At 51.1% G+C, this 15,606-nt stretch overlaps 1 protein-coding gene across 7 annotated transcripts in view; it reads right to left on the bottom strand.

The window, feature by feature from the left end:
- Window positions 1–15,606, bottom strand: part of TENM4 (teneurin transmembrane protein 4) — a 720,251-nt gene that overhangs the window by 359,101 nt on the left and 345,544 nt on the right. For 6 of the 7 annotated variants that reach the window (XM_032357369.1, XM_032357368.1, XM_032357365.1 and 3 more), the window contains exon 5: window positions 12,392–12,661. In XM_032357369.1, coding sequence (XP_032213260.1) covers window positions 12,392–12,661 — 270 coding nt within the window. Of the gene's footprint in view, window positions 1–12,391; window positions 12,662–15,606 lie in introns of those variants that run through there. The other variant, XM_032357370.1, reaches the window with a different exon arrangement.

Here is a 15,606-nt window from a genome sequence, read left to right as displayed (position 1 = left end):
CAGCTCTTGCTGGGCAGATGCTCGGCACCATAGGGGGTCCTGGGAATCATTTTATTCCAGCACGGTTTCTTCTCCTGGCCACCCAGGGTCATTCCCGGCACTCACATAATACTCTGCAGGATACTGCCTGGGTCCATGCCACTCTTCCTCATACCCAGAGTTCCGGGTTAGAGCCCACACCAGCTTCCCCATGGCATTCGTGGGGCACCAGCGGGCCGCCCAGCATGTGATGTGGGTGCTTACGGCTGTGCATGCGGCTTCACCACAACCCTCCCCCCACCCCTTGCTCATCTATCCAACTGCAGACCAAAGAGCCCTGGCCCCGGGCCCACTGTGACAGCATTTAAACATGTGTCTCTTTTCCTGCAGAAGATCCATCAGGTCATTTTCTCTTCTCCCATGTTGCCGTGGTAGTCAACTTTCTTGGTTAAGCAAGGTCTCATGACGTGGGTAATCACACTCTGAGTGTTACGACATGAAAGAGAAAGAGCGAAGGGCTACCAAGCTGTCCTGAGAAGTCTACACTGGGTCGTCTGCTAGGGTGACTCCCGAGTTATACGCGGCTCACGCAGGACAGTCAGCACCAGGGGCTGAGAAAGGTCTGCTGTCAAGGCTGGCCCTAGGCAGGAGTACGGGAACATGACTGGTAAACAGGTCCGTACCTGACATTAAAACTTCCCTAAAGGGTAAGAGTGGCTTTACGGTGCCTACACTGCCTGGACAAGTAATGGCAGCCTTTCCTTCTGAGAGGCTAAAATCTGGGCACGAGCTAGGCAGAAGGCAGCGATGTGGCCAGCCATCTGATAAAATCCCTGGGTACAGGGTGGCTCTCGAGCTTCTCGGTAGACTGTGCTTTGCATGTCATTACTACTTATTGCTGGGGACTCACCCTGTGTGACTCTGCTGGGAGAGAATGCTTGGGAGCTCGTGCCTGGTTTCCTCTGGACTTCGCCCTCAGCTCCTTTTCTCTTTGTTGGTTTGCTTTGTATCCTTCTGCTGTAATAAACCTCAGCCATGGGTCCCACTATATGCTTAGCCCCGTGAGTCCTTCTAGTGACTCACTGAGCTTTGGGCACTGCCCCCTCCCCCCAATTTCTCACACGTGGGCTCCAAGTTTGAAGGTCCATTGTCAGGGTTCAAAGTCAGGGTGTAGGCTCAGGTGCTGGGACCAGGGAGATAATGTGATAATTTATGAAATGTTGGGTATTAAAGGACATTGTGAGCTATTACACACTCCCTAAATGTGAGTAATAATGGCCCAGTGCCACAGCAGATTTTTGAAGAGCTTTTTAAATCTAGCTGGGGAAAAAAAATGACATAATATTTTCTCCAAATAAAATGCATCTTTCAGCATTGCTAACTCTAGGGCTGAGGTAATGAATGATGGAAAGTTGTAGATGCACACAGAAAGAAGGGTAAATCCTCTGGACTTGAGCAGTCTCTCTCTTTTTTTGTGACCAAGTGAGGCTGCAGGAGCAGAGAGATGCCTGGGGCGTCTCACTTCTGATGTGTTGTCTGCCTTCTGACTTAGCCCATTTGGTTCCTATCCAAGAGTTTCCTCTGCATTTTCACAGCCCACTTCTCGCCCAGGATGGCCACTCTCTCCTCCCTCTTCCGTCTTTACAAGCAGCTAGAATGGCAAACACTCACCCTTTGTTTATACCACACTTGAAACTGGGCTTGTTCCATACGATTATTTCCTTTTTGGAGGCACATTCAGAAAAGCAATTTGTTTTGTAGCCAAGGTCCGACAAAGCTGAACACAGGAAACTAATTTCAGAGCTGGGTAGTGGAGGGGAAAGTCCTCTTCATTGTTTGGAACATAAAGGATTCACCTCCTTATCTGAAGGGAAGTTGCTTCTTGAACAGATAGCCTGGGCTGAGATCTTTCTCACTGCACAGTCTGGGAGCAACTGGCCGGAGGCAAATCAGGCCTCGGTGGCTGGGGGGGCCCTTATTGGCAGAGAGAGGCTGACCAGCCGCCCGTTCCTGTTATGGACGGCAGTGTGTGGGTGTGGGGTCAGAGGGGCCTGGGACTGGATTCCATCCCACCGCTTTGCAGCCCCGTGATCTTAGAGCACTTCCAAAACAAGGACGACGGAGTTATCTGCCCCCAAGGTTGTTGCAAATGTTCAACAAGATGAGAAAACACTCTGTCATTCCCAGAGTGCTGCACGGTTAACAACAACAGTGTAAGCTTACACAGACCTTTCTGAGTGCCAGGCACAATTCCATGTGCTTCAGTCTCTGAGCTCTTTTAATTCTCATAACCACTCCATGAGGCAGAGAGGAGAATGATGCCCATTGTGCAGGTGAGGACACCGAGGCACAGAAAGTTTCAGAAGCTTGCTTGTGTAACACAGTGTGACACAGCGAGGAAGCCAAAGGGCTGTCTGACTCCGGAGCCAGTGTTTCCAAGTGTGAAACATCAAGGATTTTGTTTCTGTTTTGTTATTGTGGAGGCGATGGTCTTGCATATTGGCACCCCCCCTTTTTTTTAAAAAGATTTTATTTATGTATTTGACAGAGATCACAAGTAGGCAGAAAGGCAGGCAGAGAGAGAGAGGGAAGCAGGCTCCCTGCTGAGCAGAGAGCCCGATGCGGGACTCAATCCCAGGACCTTGAGATCATGACCTGAGCCGAAGGCAGCGGCTTAACCCACTGAGCCACCCAGGCACCCTATCGGCCCCTTTTTAACCCACAAAGTCACTGGCAGTCAGGCACCCAGATAGTTTTGCAGGTCTGTCTGTGTGAGGCAACAGGCGGGGTTAAGAGGTCTGGATTTTGACAGTCCCGTGTGAGGTACCAGCTTTGTGACTTCCCGGCTGGCAAGTTCCTGAAGCTTTTGAAGGCTGTCTTCGTCAGCCTGGGCTGCCATAACAAAACGCCACAGACCGGGTGGCTTAAGCGACAGAAACGTTTCTGACAGCTGCGGAGGGTGCCAGCACGGTGAGGTTCTGGTGAGGGTTGCCCTCCCACCGCGAGCTCCCATGGATCTCCCTCAGCACACTCTTATAGAGAGAGCAACGTCTCACTTTTCCTACGAAAGCATCAGTCCCATCATGAGGGTCTCACCTTCATGACCTCGTCTAACCCTCATTACCTCCCCAAAGCTCCACCTCCAAATACCCTCACAGCAGGGCTTGGAGCATCAGCATATGAATTTTGGGAGGGACATCATTCCACCCCAGTGCTGTCCGAGGCAATCTGCCCCCTTTGACCTCTCCTGTTGAAATGTTTTCTGTGGTTCCTTCCAGCCTTCAGGAGAGAAAGGCTGAGCTCTTGAGCAGGTAGTTTTGAACTGTCCTCCACCACGGCGGAGGCTAGCTTTTCTCTCTTTCTTCTCCTCTCATGTCCCAGTTGCTTGGCCGTGCTGTTTCTTGAATGGTGCACACAGCCAGTATCAGACCTGAGGCTTCTGGCTGCTAGTTTAGTGCTTTTTTTTTTTTGCCATTGCTGCTCTCCCACTGTCACAAGAAGCTGGGCCTTCCCATTTGGGAGGAGTTTGGGGGAGGGTCTGGCCTCCTCTGAGACCGCTTCCCTAAAGAGGTACGTGGTGGGGTTTGCACAGAGACCAGTTCCGCATCCTGGGAGTGGCCGCGGTTAAACTCTCTGCTCTGTGCTTCATGTATCAGGCCTCCATGAACTCCCAGGAGCCCTTCCCCTGCTTTGTTCCACAGGCTTCTCTCCAGCCTGAAGTCCAAGGAAAGAAAGCCATTTCTATACTGTGGTCCATCTGCCTGGCTTGATTAGTGTGTAATTGAATTTGTAATCAAGATCCACGAGTTGGGGGAAGCCAAATTTCACTCGACATGTTGTTGTCTGGGGTTCCTCTCCAGTTGCCTCTGTGCTGAGCAGAGACCCAGAGGGCTCTGTGGATTCAGGGATGACCCTTCCAGCCCCCTGGGACTTCCTGAGTCAGCTCTTCCCATCTGGGGGCCAGCTTTCCCTGCTGTCCTCACAGCTCATAGCAACCCCAGGGCATATGAGCCACCCCGTTGGCCATTTTCACAGGAGAAATGGCTGGGATCTACAGACCAGGGATGCCAGTTGTCACTATACAAGCTATGTGACACTGGGCAAGCCAATCTGTTCCCTGAACCCCACTGAATCACGAAGCCCTGCCAAATCTGTACTCGTTCTCAGTAAAGGAGCCCCCCCAAATACAATGTCAACAGTTTTGGGACAAGACTCTGACATCATGAATCATGGACTCTTTAGGCTGAGGGGTTCTTGAAGGAGAGGAATCGACACGTACAAAGTCCTGCTACATGCCTGGTATAATCTTTTAAACTTACTTCTTTCTCACTCAACTCCTCAATAAGAAAAATATTGTATGGGATAACCTCCTACCAATGCTGTGTGTAAAGCAGAATTAAATTAAAAATTAACAAAACAACTGACCTTACTATGCCTTATGAACTGTGTTCTCCTCTTCTCTGTTCTCTTTGTTACTACAATTCTAAATGCTGGTGAGGAGCCCCACCTTTTATTTAAAGATCAGTCATGACCCACAATTTGGAACACACTGTGCTGTTTCTTTCATGCATACACTCTCCTGGCAGACTTGTTACAACTTTGGGAGCTCAGCACTCATTTGTTCCCATTTTACAGGTGAAGAAACCAAGGCTCAGTGAGACTCGGTAGGTTGCCCCAAACCATCCAGTTGCTGAGTGGCTAAGCTGGGATTCCGAGTTCAACTCCAAAGACCGTTCTCCTTCCAAGTCATCTTGCTGCCTGAGATTCCAAAAACCCCATCTGGCTGATGGGGAAACTAATGCCCAAAGGAGAGGACTGGTGACAGAGCCTAAAACTGACACCAAATTTGTCCCCGGACTCCACACACCCTGGCCCTGGAACTAGGCTCCTGTGGGCAGGGAGCTCTTTTCCAACCGCCAACTACTCCTTGAGCCATTCTCCCCAGACAAAGCTGAACTTACTGGTGGGGGAAAAAAAAATGCCTGGAAAACATCTTCTCGTAGGACGTTTGTCATTGTGCACATCATTGCTTCCATTGAATTGAAAATCGTGTTGGCTCAAATTGAAAGCAGAACTGTGGTTTGCTGAACCTCTCTGCACACAGCAGGTCCTAACCTAGTTTCAAGAATGCAATCTATCTTAATTTAGCATAGCTTTGAATCTCCCTATCTCTTTTCCTCTTCCCAAGTCAGAAGCCAGGTGCTCTTGTATTAGCATGCTCTGCCCACCAGGGAGAGCAACAGAGCACAGCCGGGGAGGGGTGGGGAGCGGACTGGGGCACATTTTAACTGGGCCGGGACTTCTTAAAGTCCTTTTACAAGGAACTCCCAAGAACAACAGTGTTAGTGGCTGTCAGATACTGGCTTCTAGATCACAGGTAATTCTAGCAGATGTGATGTTAGGGAGACGAGGCCCTGTGTTAGACTTTACCAAGGCAGTCTGAGCAGAAGGAAGGGCTGGAATCAATGGGTGAAGGAAAGCCAAAATTATAACCAAAAAAAAAAGAAAGAAAGAAAAGAAAAAATGGTGCCTCGAATCTCATGAGGGGATAGGGCAAGGCTGGGAGTGGGAGTCAGGAAGCAAGGTTAGAAACTTGGAATGTGGTATGAAGAATGAGTAAAGGATGTGGTTCATGACCAAGGCCACAAAAAAGCATGGGATGTGGCATGAGAGGAAGGAGCCCATCTTAATCACAGAACCTGAGTATGGAGGTCCTCCTCACTGCCACAAGGCCCTGGGTAGACCAGGGAAGAGGTCACTTGCTCCCTTCTTCAGGCCCAGATCCCGTCTTCACTGCCTGCAACCTTCCTCTTTGTCTGAGTCCCCATTCTCTTTCTCCCAGATTATAGCAATAATAGTAGCCCACCAGGGTCTAACTCAACATAGCTTCCAGAATGCTCCTGTGCTAGCATTCGTCAGAGCCTGTCACTCCTCAGTTCAGGACCCTCCGGCGTCTGCCCATGCAATGACCTGCCCCACATCATCTCTTTGACCTCCTCCCCTACTCCAACCACAATGGTCTCGTTGCTTTTCAAACAAGCCAGACACACTTCTGCCTCAAGGCTCTTGAACCTGTCTTTCCTTCTGCCAGGACCGTGTCTCTTCCAGACATCCTCACCATTCACTCCCATGCCTCAGATATCATCTTCTTAGAGAAGCTTTGTTTGGCCACCATACTGAGAACTGCAGCCTTGCTCTCACCCTGGAATTCCCTGTCCCCTTTTCTGTAACACCTATCATCCGGAAACATCCTGCATCATGTAGTTTTCATACTTGTTGATCGTCAATCTCCTCACTGCGGAGTGGGTAGTTTTGCCTGTTTTGATCATGCTGGAACCCCAAGATCTAAAACAGTGCCTGGCAATGTGGTAGGTGCTCAATAAACCATTGCTAAATGACGGGTGATCCTGCTAACTTTCCAGCCCTCCCTCTGAGCACACTGTCCCCATATTCCTAGTTGTACCCCTAGCTGCCAGACTCATTGTCCATCTTCTTGCCTTGTCAGAACACCCTTTCTTGTCCCTTTTTACCTGTCAGTCTTTTCTACCCCTCAAAGCCCAGGGGGCCAGTACTTCTTCTGGTTGGAATTTTTCTCTTAAACTTCTATGATCCTACTTAAAATGTCTTTTCTCCAGGACCTCACAATCTGAGAATGGCCTGGTATGATCTCCAGCTCCAAATCAGCTCTAAGGGGTTATGAATTCTGTCTTTCCTGCAAGCTTCCAATCTTGACGAAGAACTTTATGTTCTGGAAACATTGAGAATCACCTCCCAGATTTTATATATATATGGTACATGTTGAACTAACAAAAAAGTTTCTATAAAACAGAGCAAACTGTAGAGTGCAGTGGTCAGGAAAGATAATGGGCACTGGAGAAAGGCAGATTTGGACTCAAACCCTGGTGCCACCATTTATTAGCTGTGCAAACTTCAGGAAGTCACCTAGCCCCTCTGAATTTGTTTCCTTGGCCAGAAACTGAGGAAAGGTTGAGTCAATGGGCTTGATGTCCCTAAGGGGCTTCTAGCTCCTTGATTCTCAGATTCCCAAATTCTCTAATAGGCCCTTTCTAATCCTTTGTGGAACTCAGGGCCTTACAGCCCTCATTTTACTGCCCAGTCTGAGAGTCTAATCCCTAATTCCTCTGTATTCCTGGGAGGGGGCGTGGGCCAGCTCATGGGAAGAGAAGTCAAATGTGGATGTCTAATCCCTCCTCAAGCCAAGGGGCCCCGGCTTCCTATCCTACAAGATGGCTGGGTAGCTGCCGTATTCTGGCCACTTAGGGAATTAATGATAGATATTCTTATAGATTTTTTAAACCACGTCTCATGAGCATGGAGCCAGGGAGGGTGGAGGATAAATTGAGTTAAACTGGTAATGAGCTTCTTTCTCACTGTGCTTTGGAGATGCTCACCTAATCTTCTGACTCTGAATAAGCAATTTGGCTGCCTAATTAGGTTAACCAATAATTTCCCTTTTGACACCTAGACTGCGTGATAATTTGGGGGTAACCGTGATTCTGTTTCATCGTCTCTTTTCTGGATGCATTTCTCAGTTTGCCTCTGGGATTAAAGCACAGAGTAAATTCTTACTATTCCCCAGACCTACCATGCTTCTTCACACGTCTCTAAGCCTCGGCTTGTTCAATTGCCTGTGCTGGGAACGCCTCTCTCAGAGCCTTGATGCTCAGTGAAATCCTACTTGGCCTTCAAGCCCAGGTGCATAACGTGAGTGGAAAGAAGGAATGAGCCTTTGCACCCTCAGGGTAAAACCAATGGCTACTTTCACCATCATGCTACAGCTCCTTGAAAAATTAATATTAAGAGCTAGCATCAATTAAGGACCAACACAGACTACACGCTTCACATGCTTCCCCACATGCTTCACTATGTTGTAGCACAGGCTCATAGCAACACGTCAAGGAAAGATGATATGTTTTTTTTTTAATTGTTATTGTGGTAAAACACATATAACCCTTTAAACCAGGGCTAAGCATACAACTCAGTGGCATTAAGTACATTCACACTGCAGTATAGCCATCAGACTCTTCCTTTGCAGAATTTCTTCAACATCCCTAACCGAAACTCTGCATCCATTAAACACCAACTCCCCATCCCCTTCCTCTCCATCCCTAGTAACCACAGCTGTGTTGTTTCAGAAATGAGGGAACTGTGACTTGGGGAGGACCGGGGACTCACCCAAGGTTTCAGAGCCGAACGCGGCACTGCGAGGCTATGAGGCCGGGTCTCCTCACTAGACTCCAGAGCCACTGCTCTTTTGACCCAGCCATGGAGCCTACTATCCCTCCACTGCAGACAGAGACACAGGGATGTCTGTCATGTCTCCACCTCCATGCTATTCATCCAGGCTCCTGATTCCAGAATAATGCCCAGCACACCGAGGGAGCTTGGGATAGATGGAGAACAAATGTCAACAGGAATCTACAACAGAAACGTTGTAACCCAGTGGTTGGGAATGGAGCTCGGACCATAACCATTGCTTTGTGAAAAAACATTTATTGAGCGCCAACTGTGTGCCTGGCTTGACGCCAACATCTTGTTGTCCCTTAGCTTGCTGGCCTCACCTCAGCAGGAGAGGCCCAAGGGCTGGCTCTGCCTGATGGCCCTGGGATGGAAGATTTGTGTTTCCGTTACCCAGTCAATCCTGTATTTATTTTAGATATTAAGCAGTGACATAAAAGCTGCTGACATTAACCTTCAGGGGCAGAAATTGCCTTTAATGGACCCCATAAAAGTTATTATTGATGGCAGCTGCGTGCAGCATCACTGTGACCTCAGCAAAAGCCTCCACCACTATCAATACTGTTGACAATTACTATTGACTAATGCAAGGCCGGGCAGGGAGGCAGAATGGACGTTCCTTCCCGTGGCTGGAAGTCGCTGTGGGTTACTTTGCATTCCACCTTTGGTAAGGATCTCGGAGAACTTGGTCACACATTTGAGAATCCAGCACTTACTGATTCAAGTGGAGCTGGGCAAAGCACTCAGATTATAGGATTGGGGAGATCTGACTTCCCACCCTGGCTAAGCTGACATGCTGACTTAACCACCCACATAGTTTCTGCCAAGTCAGCCGACCTTTGTGGAGCCTCAGTTTTCCCATCTGGGAGATGGGAATGCCATGGCATCGTCATGAGGATTAATGGCAATCGCAAGTGAGCAGTGGCTTGACACAAGCAGGCCCTCAGTGTGGTTCCCCTGTACTCCCAAAGAGCAGCCACACAGTGAGGGGCTGGCCAGTGCACCAGTGTGACAGAGCCCTGTTCTGGTAGTAAGACCTGAGTTCTCAGCGAAGAAGAAGAACTGGGGCTGGAGAGGAATGCAAGACAAAGAGAGGAGGGCAGGAGAGGAAGATAGAGATGAGAGGGCCAGGGAGAAAGGAGGGAGAGCAGAGGACAGAACCAGACTCCTGGGAAGGGCCTGGCTCCAGCTCTTTCCATCGTCACCTCCCGGGCCCCTCAGCTGCAAGTTGGAGAGACAACGGTGTGAACAAGAATGCTGTCGACCTCCTCTGCAGATAAAAGGGAGTCATTCCTATGGCACATGCACTGCCAGTATGATTTCCTGTCACTAGCTGGACCCAAGTAGGACACAGCTGTGAGTATAGCTTCCCACCTCTGGGCAGGTGGACAGGAACATGGGCATCTGCGGGTGTCTGGGCTCAGGGAGTCTGGGCCTGGAGGGGCTGTGGAGGCCAGGGGGTCTTCGGGAGGCTCATCTGCCCATCTTCACCTGCTTGTCTTCCCTGAATACAGCGAGGCCTAAGGGCTGCAGCCAGTATCGAAACGAACGATCAGAAGGAGGAGGCGGCCTGGCCAGAGGAAGCAGGCAGCCATTTCCCGTCCCCGTTATCAAAGGCTGAAGCTTTTCAGGCTCCTCGACTCTGTCATTATCACCCAACAGAGGCTTAATTCGGTTGTAATTCAGCTCTCAGGGAATACACAATAATGTGGGCGGTGTGCACCTCACTCTGTCATGACTTTGTAGAAAAATGATCATTTGTCACCATGGCAAGAAGCCTTCAAAAGGACAAACAACCTCAGCCTTTTGCTGCAGAGGGAATGCACTGGCACCAGGACTATGAGAAGAAAGATTCTGGAGCCATACAGGCCTGAGTTCAAATCCTATCTTGCTAGCTGTGTGACTGGCAGATATCTTAACCCCTTGGTGCAGTTTCCTTATTCTGTGCAAAGGGGATTAAAAAAACCTACTTCAAAGGGGCGTTGTGGTGGGGGGAGAGATGAAATATGAGAACTAGAGCACCAGCACTGTGCTTGGGGTCTACCATTCAGCAGCAGCTGCTCACTGACAGTGTCACTACTATCCTTTCCTTCTTGTGCACCTTCATCTGAATGTAAGCACCTCGGGTCCCAGAACCCCACATCCAGAAAGGCCTGCAGGTCATCCAGCCCAGTTATTCCCAAAGGTGTTCATCCGAACACTGAACCCATCAGACACTCTGAGAACAAAGGGTTCCATGCTCCAATCAACTGGGGGAATGCGGCCTCTATCGCTCCTTGGTGGTTTACCCATTAGCATGCACATTTTAAAAGATTAAAGGCTCTGACAAGTCCTGCAGTAAAGAAATTGGTTTGAATTCATTCCACGTAGTGTTTCTCACATTATTTGACCACAGAGTGCTTTCTTACTGTCATCCCCTCACCAACCTAAGCACTATTAACATTCTAAGATACAGGAAATGCAGATTTGGTTGAAACTGCTTATTTTATAGTTGAAGAAATGGAGGTCCAGAGAAAGGATCCAACTTATCCAGTGCCACACCCCAGGGCAGTGATGGAACTGAGGTTTCCAGCCTCCTAATCAGAGACCATTTTCTCTGTACAGGCCTTACACATCAAGTCCCTGCTCTGGTTCAGCACATGGTGGGCGTGGTGGGAGAAGGGGCTGCTGGCTTGGCTTGGGCCTTAATGAGAAGGTAGATGAAGGACAGTGGATGGCTTGTCATTGCAGAGGGGGGTATCTCCTTCAGGTACTTAGGTCACTGGCCCACTCACAGGGCTGGTTGGGGGCCAAGGGAGGGAGACAATGCCAAGCCAGCATCTAGGCACTGCTTCTCCCCTACCCCTCAGACAGGTGCACAGTTTCCCTAGGAAACCTCCAAGCTCTCCGGGAGAGATGGTGGAATGGGTATTTGGAACTCTGCTGTACCTGACTCTTTCTCGGGAAATAAATTTCCCACCTGACTCTGACTTTCCCTGGGCTCCTGCCTGACTCCAAATCTGGGATTGTGCTATGCCTAACCCAGCTAGAGCCTCCTTTTCAAAGACTAAACTGCCTTAACCTTCGCCTCTGACATGGTCCCCACCCTGAGTCTGGGGGATCCTGGACAGCGAGCACCAAGAGCCTGCATTTAGAGCTGGAAACCAGTAGGGGGCACCGGTGCCCGGCTTGGCCCAGTTTTCACTCACATTGCCCTTCTCACTCTGGTACAGGAGCACCAGCAGACCCCCTCATCAGACTTCTGAGAAACAAAAGCCCTCTCCTCCCCTGGGCAGAGAGGCTGTCCCTGGTCTCTGCCACCACCCCCCCCAGGACTTGGTTGCTAGACCCAGCAGGTGGCTCCTCAGTTCTGCCCTGCGTCCACAGAACTGCCTGGAGCATGGCAGGGAACAAAGCCCCAGAGAAGGGAGATTGCTTGAGTAGCGCCCCGCAGGGCTGTGTCTAACCCTAGAGCTCCTCGGACACCTGTTAACAAGGTCCCAAAAGGAAGGAGGCAAATTCTGAAACCAGGTTCCCTTCCTTTCACCTGAAAAAGGAAGCATGTGAACTAGCTGCCTTCTTTTCCCACAGCATCACTCAGGCTTTGGAAGAAGGGCTGCAGAGTGAGACGGGGCTAGAGAGTCCACAGCCTGTGTGTCCCCAGATCTGCAGCTGAGATCAAGGGAAAGCAGGAGTAACCCCTCAAGTTTTGTGACCCTGATGTGACAGATTCTGTTGAAGGCCGTGCTGTGACCAGCATAAGACCCTGGGGCAGGGCGCACCTGTGGCAACTGCCCAGGACCGCGGAGCCCCTGGAGGCTGAAGACTGAGCAGAATTCGGGCAGGACCAGACACGGCTGACATGACAGACAACAAGCCGCCGGGGACTGGTTACCACTGCTCCCCCATACAGAGGCACCTTGCAAGTAACCGCCCCGGGCCTTAGGCTCCCCCTGATCTGAAAACGAAGAACAGCGACCCAGTCTCTGTCGTGTCACCAGCGGGTGGGTATTTCATGTGACTGTGTGGAGGCACTGACTTCTGACCCCTGAGAGCAAAGCAATCTTTCACCAATGTCACCCAAGCCCCCGCAATGGAGCAGAAAATCAATATCGTCATGAAAAGCCTGGCCTCAAGATCCAGGCGCCTGGCATGGGGCACGCAGACCACTCACCAGTCTCGGTGTTCTCGTGCTCCGTGTCGGTGAGCGTGAGGTTGGAGTTGGCTCGGCTGGACAGGCAGGAGCTGCGCCCCGATCGTGTGCTCCGGCCCCACAGCCGCACGGGGTGCTCGGGGGACAGCACGGTGTCGGCCTCCACGTCGGCATCGGAGCTGGCCCCCATGGAGTAGCCGCAGTGTGGGAGGCCTATGTCTGTCCGGTACAGGGTCCCATGAGGGGGTGTCACCTCTCCCAGCCCCAGCTCCCGCAGGCTGAAGTTGGCTCCTGGGAGGAAAGGCAGGTGAACTTGGTTAGGGTCATCCCGCCAGAAACCGGACCCCTCAACGCGGATTCACTGTTGTCTTTGGAGCTGGCATGGTGTTCCCTGCACAGGCCTCTCTGCCTAAATGGCTTCTCTGCCCCTCCTCCATCAGCCCAACCCCTCCCCATCCTTTAAGGCCTACCTCGCACAGCACCTCCCTTGTGAAGTCGCCCCTAACACCTACACCCTGGGAGGCAGTCATTGCTTCTTGCAGTCAAGCTCCCTCCAAGAGTCCTTGGCCTCAGGCGTCCCACACAGTAGGGTCATGGGCCTGACCCTTCCGCTGTTGCTGCCCTCAGTGGATGCAGAGACCATGTCAGACTCATTCCTAAATGCCCCTGCCCAGCATTCAGTACGGGCTCAAGAGATGTCTGTTAAATTGATGTCCAGTCCAGGGAGGACCTGGCAGAAAGCTGCACTCCTGAGGAGGGCAGATGTCTAGTTGAGGGGATGCAGATAGCTGTCCTGGGACCCAAAGGTCCTTTCTGCCAGGCCAGGAAAGCCTGGAGCATGACGAGGAAGATGGGCACTGGCAGGGAAAAAAGTGGGCCTCACACAGGCCATGGGATCTGCCTTCCGCTTCCTCAAGCCATGTGAGGCTGGGACTGTGGCGGGAATCTGAAGGCTTTGGAGTAATCCAGGGAGCCCAGTGCACAGCCAGAGCTGGGCTGCTGAGAGGACTGGAAGGCTCAGGAAGGCCTGGAGATGTCCAGGACTGAGGCCAGGGAAGACACAGGTGAGGGGAGTTCACCCGGTGATTTGTATTTGAGTAACATTTCCCCTTCCATGGGAAACACAGCGTCCATGTTACACCTGAATGTTCATTCAATGTCCATTCAAGGACAGCTTCTCCCATATTTCTAATATTCCCATGAGTATTTTGGGGATGAGAAAGAGGGGTGAACAAAGGCACCAACAGTCATATCCCAATTAAACCAATGATCTGGGAAATGGCCTTCTAATCAGGTAGCACTCACATCCAAACCAATTCCAGCTGGCTGTGGCCTTCAGCAACACACAATAAGTAGGGTGTGGTGCCAGATTTCATAGCAAGTGGGGCAGATACAACCAAAACCATGATTAAGGGTTGAAGTCCAAAGTGGGGAGATCCATGGAGAATGTCCTGGGAACACGGAGGCAGAGAGCGGGCGCTCAGAGGAGAGGTCTACTGATGAAAGTGAACTTGGAGAACAGAGGAAGAAGAGATGTTCAGACTTGGAAGGATTCCTATAACCAGGGGGAGGGCTGAATAGGAAAGTCTTCAAAGGCAAGTGAGTAGGTCTCCTCCACTGGTCATGGAGGGGACCTGCCAGAGAGGGAGGAGGGGGAGCCAGCTGGGAGAGCTCTGGCCATAGTCACGGGGATCACTCTGCAAATCAGCTCTGTGCTCCGGAGGGTCCCAGGAGGCTCTGGGAGCAGCACCTCTGTCCTGGCACAGAGTGGGTGCTCAGTGCAAGTTGTAAGAAAAGAGAGACACAAAGTCTGGCAGGACTTTGGTGAATGGATAGAGAGGGAAGGAGGGGAGCAGACACCACCTGGACTGCTACTGAAATGAGAGCTACAGTGGGACGATGGGTGCCCCAAGCCTGGAGCTCAGGTGGTCCATGCTGCTGCAGCCTTAATGTGAGGTTATAGTCATGGAACCGTTCTATATGGTGCGTACTGCAATTGATGCCCGAGCCTCCTCCTGCCCTCTGCCCACTGCCCGCTGCCTCTGCTCTGCTACTCCAGCCCCTTCCCTAGAAACAACGCCCAGCCTCCCCATGATACAGCAGAGCAGGGACCACCGGGCTCTGCTCAGTGGCCAGGCAGACGCTCAGGGTTGGTCAGGGCAGGGGTCAGACGGATGTTAAATATTCTGAATATCCCGCTATGGGCCCTTCGCTCCCCTTGTGTTCTCCTTGTAAGTAGAAGAAACTTGCAATTGGGTCCTAAATCCCCTCAGTCTGCATCCCACTCTCTCTGCACACCATTCGCTCTGCTTGCCCCATTTACCTCTCACTGCTCTCCCTTCTCCGCCCGCTCGTTCCCCTCCCCAACCCCAGCTCATATTCCCGCCTTGATGGGCTGGCCCTCTCAAGGGAGGCCAGCCACACATCAGAACAATGTGAAATAAACAGCCCAGGCTGCATCCATTTCCATGTGGCTTGCTTGCCCTCCATACCCTTTTAGGCAGCCAGACTCAGCAGGAGTATGAATGAGCTGAGACATCTCATGAGGGCTGACTCTAAAGGCTCCCTGATCCCTGTGAGCCAGCCTAACATCCTCGCCGCCAGCCCCCGAGGTGGGAGTTTAGGAAATTTAGTTCATCAGATCTGAGAAGTCCTTATGCTCTGTTCACTTTACGTCCTTTTGGCCTCTTTCCTGAGATCCCAGGCACGGGTAGACGTACCACCCCTCTCAACATCAAGTTGTGCCATCTTGGGCTGGAGCAATCACCTGAGCCTCAAAGTTCTTCTCTTTAGAATGGAGACAATAACCTAGGATCTGCTACCCTCACAGAATTTTTAAGAATCTAGGAAGGTAATGGATAGGGAAGTACTTTGTCGAGTGCCATGGTCATGCCTGCCTGTGAGAGGGGGATGCTTCTGACTTATTATTGATAAAGATGAGGGGGCTCCTCCATGCAGACTCATGTGCTAGGGTGACTCGCAGGCCAAACGGGGCTGGTCGGGGCTGGCTGAGCTCTAGCAAGCACAGACAGAAGAGAGCTGGAAGAAAGCTTTGATACCAGTTTGTCCCTTCCCTTCCTTGAGACCCAGAGCGGGCAATTCATGGTAGGCGGTCTTTATGAAGCATCTGCTCCATGCCAGGCACTATGTCAAGGGCTTTAATTACAATCCTCATTAATCCTCATGAGCACAAACTATTAGGAGGCATCACCGGTAACCCACTGCCCAGGTGAGGA

Source organism: Mustela erminea, chromosome 9, assembly GCF_009829155.1.
Source record: "Mustela erminea isolate mMusErm1 chromosome 9, mMusErm1.Pri, whole genome shotgun sequence".
Lineage (NCBI taxonomy): Eukaryota > Metazoa > Chordata > Mammalia > Carnivora > Mustelidae > Mustela > Mustela erminea.
Note: the sequence above shows the minus strand (reverse complement) of the source record. Positions and strands in the feature narration are given on the sequence as shown.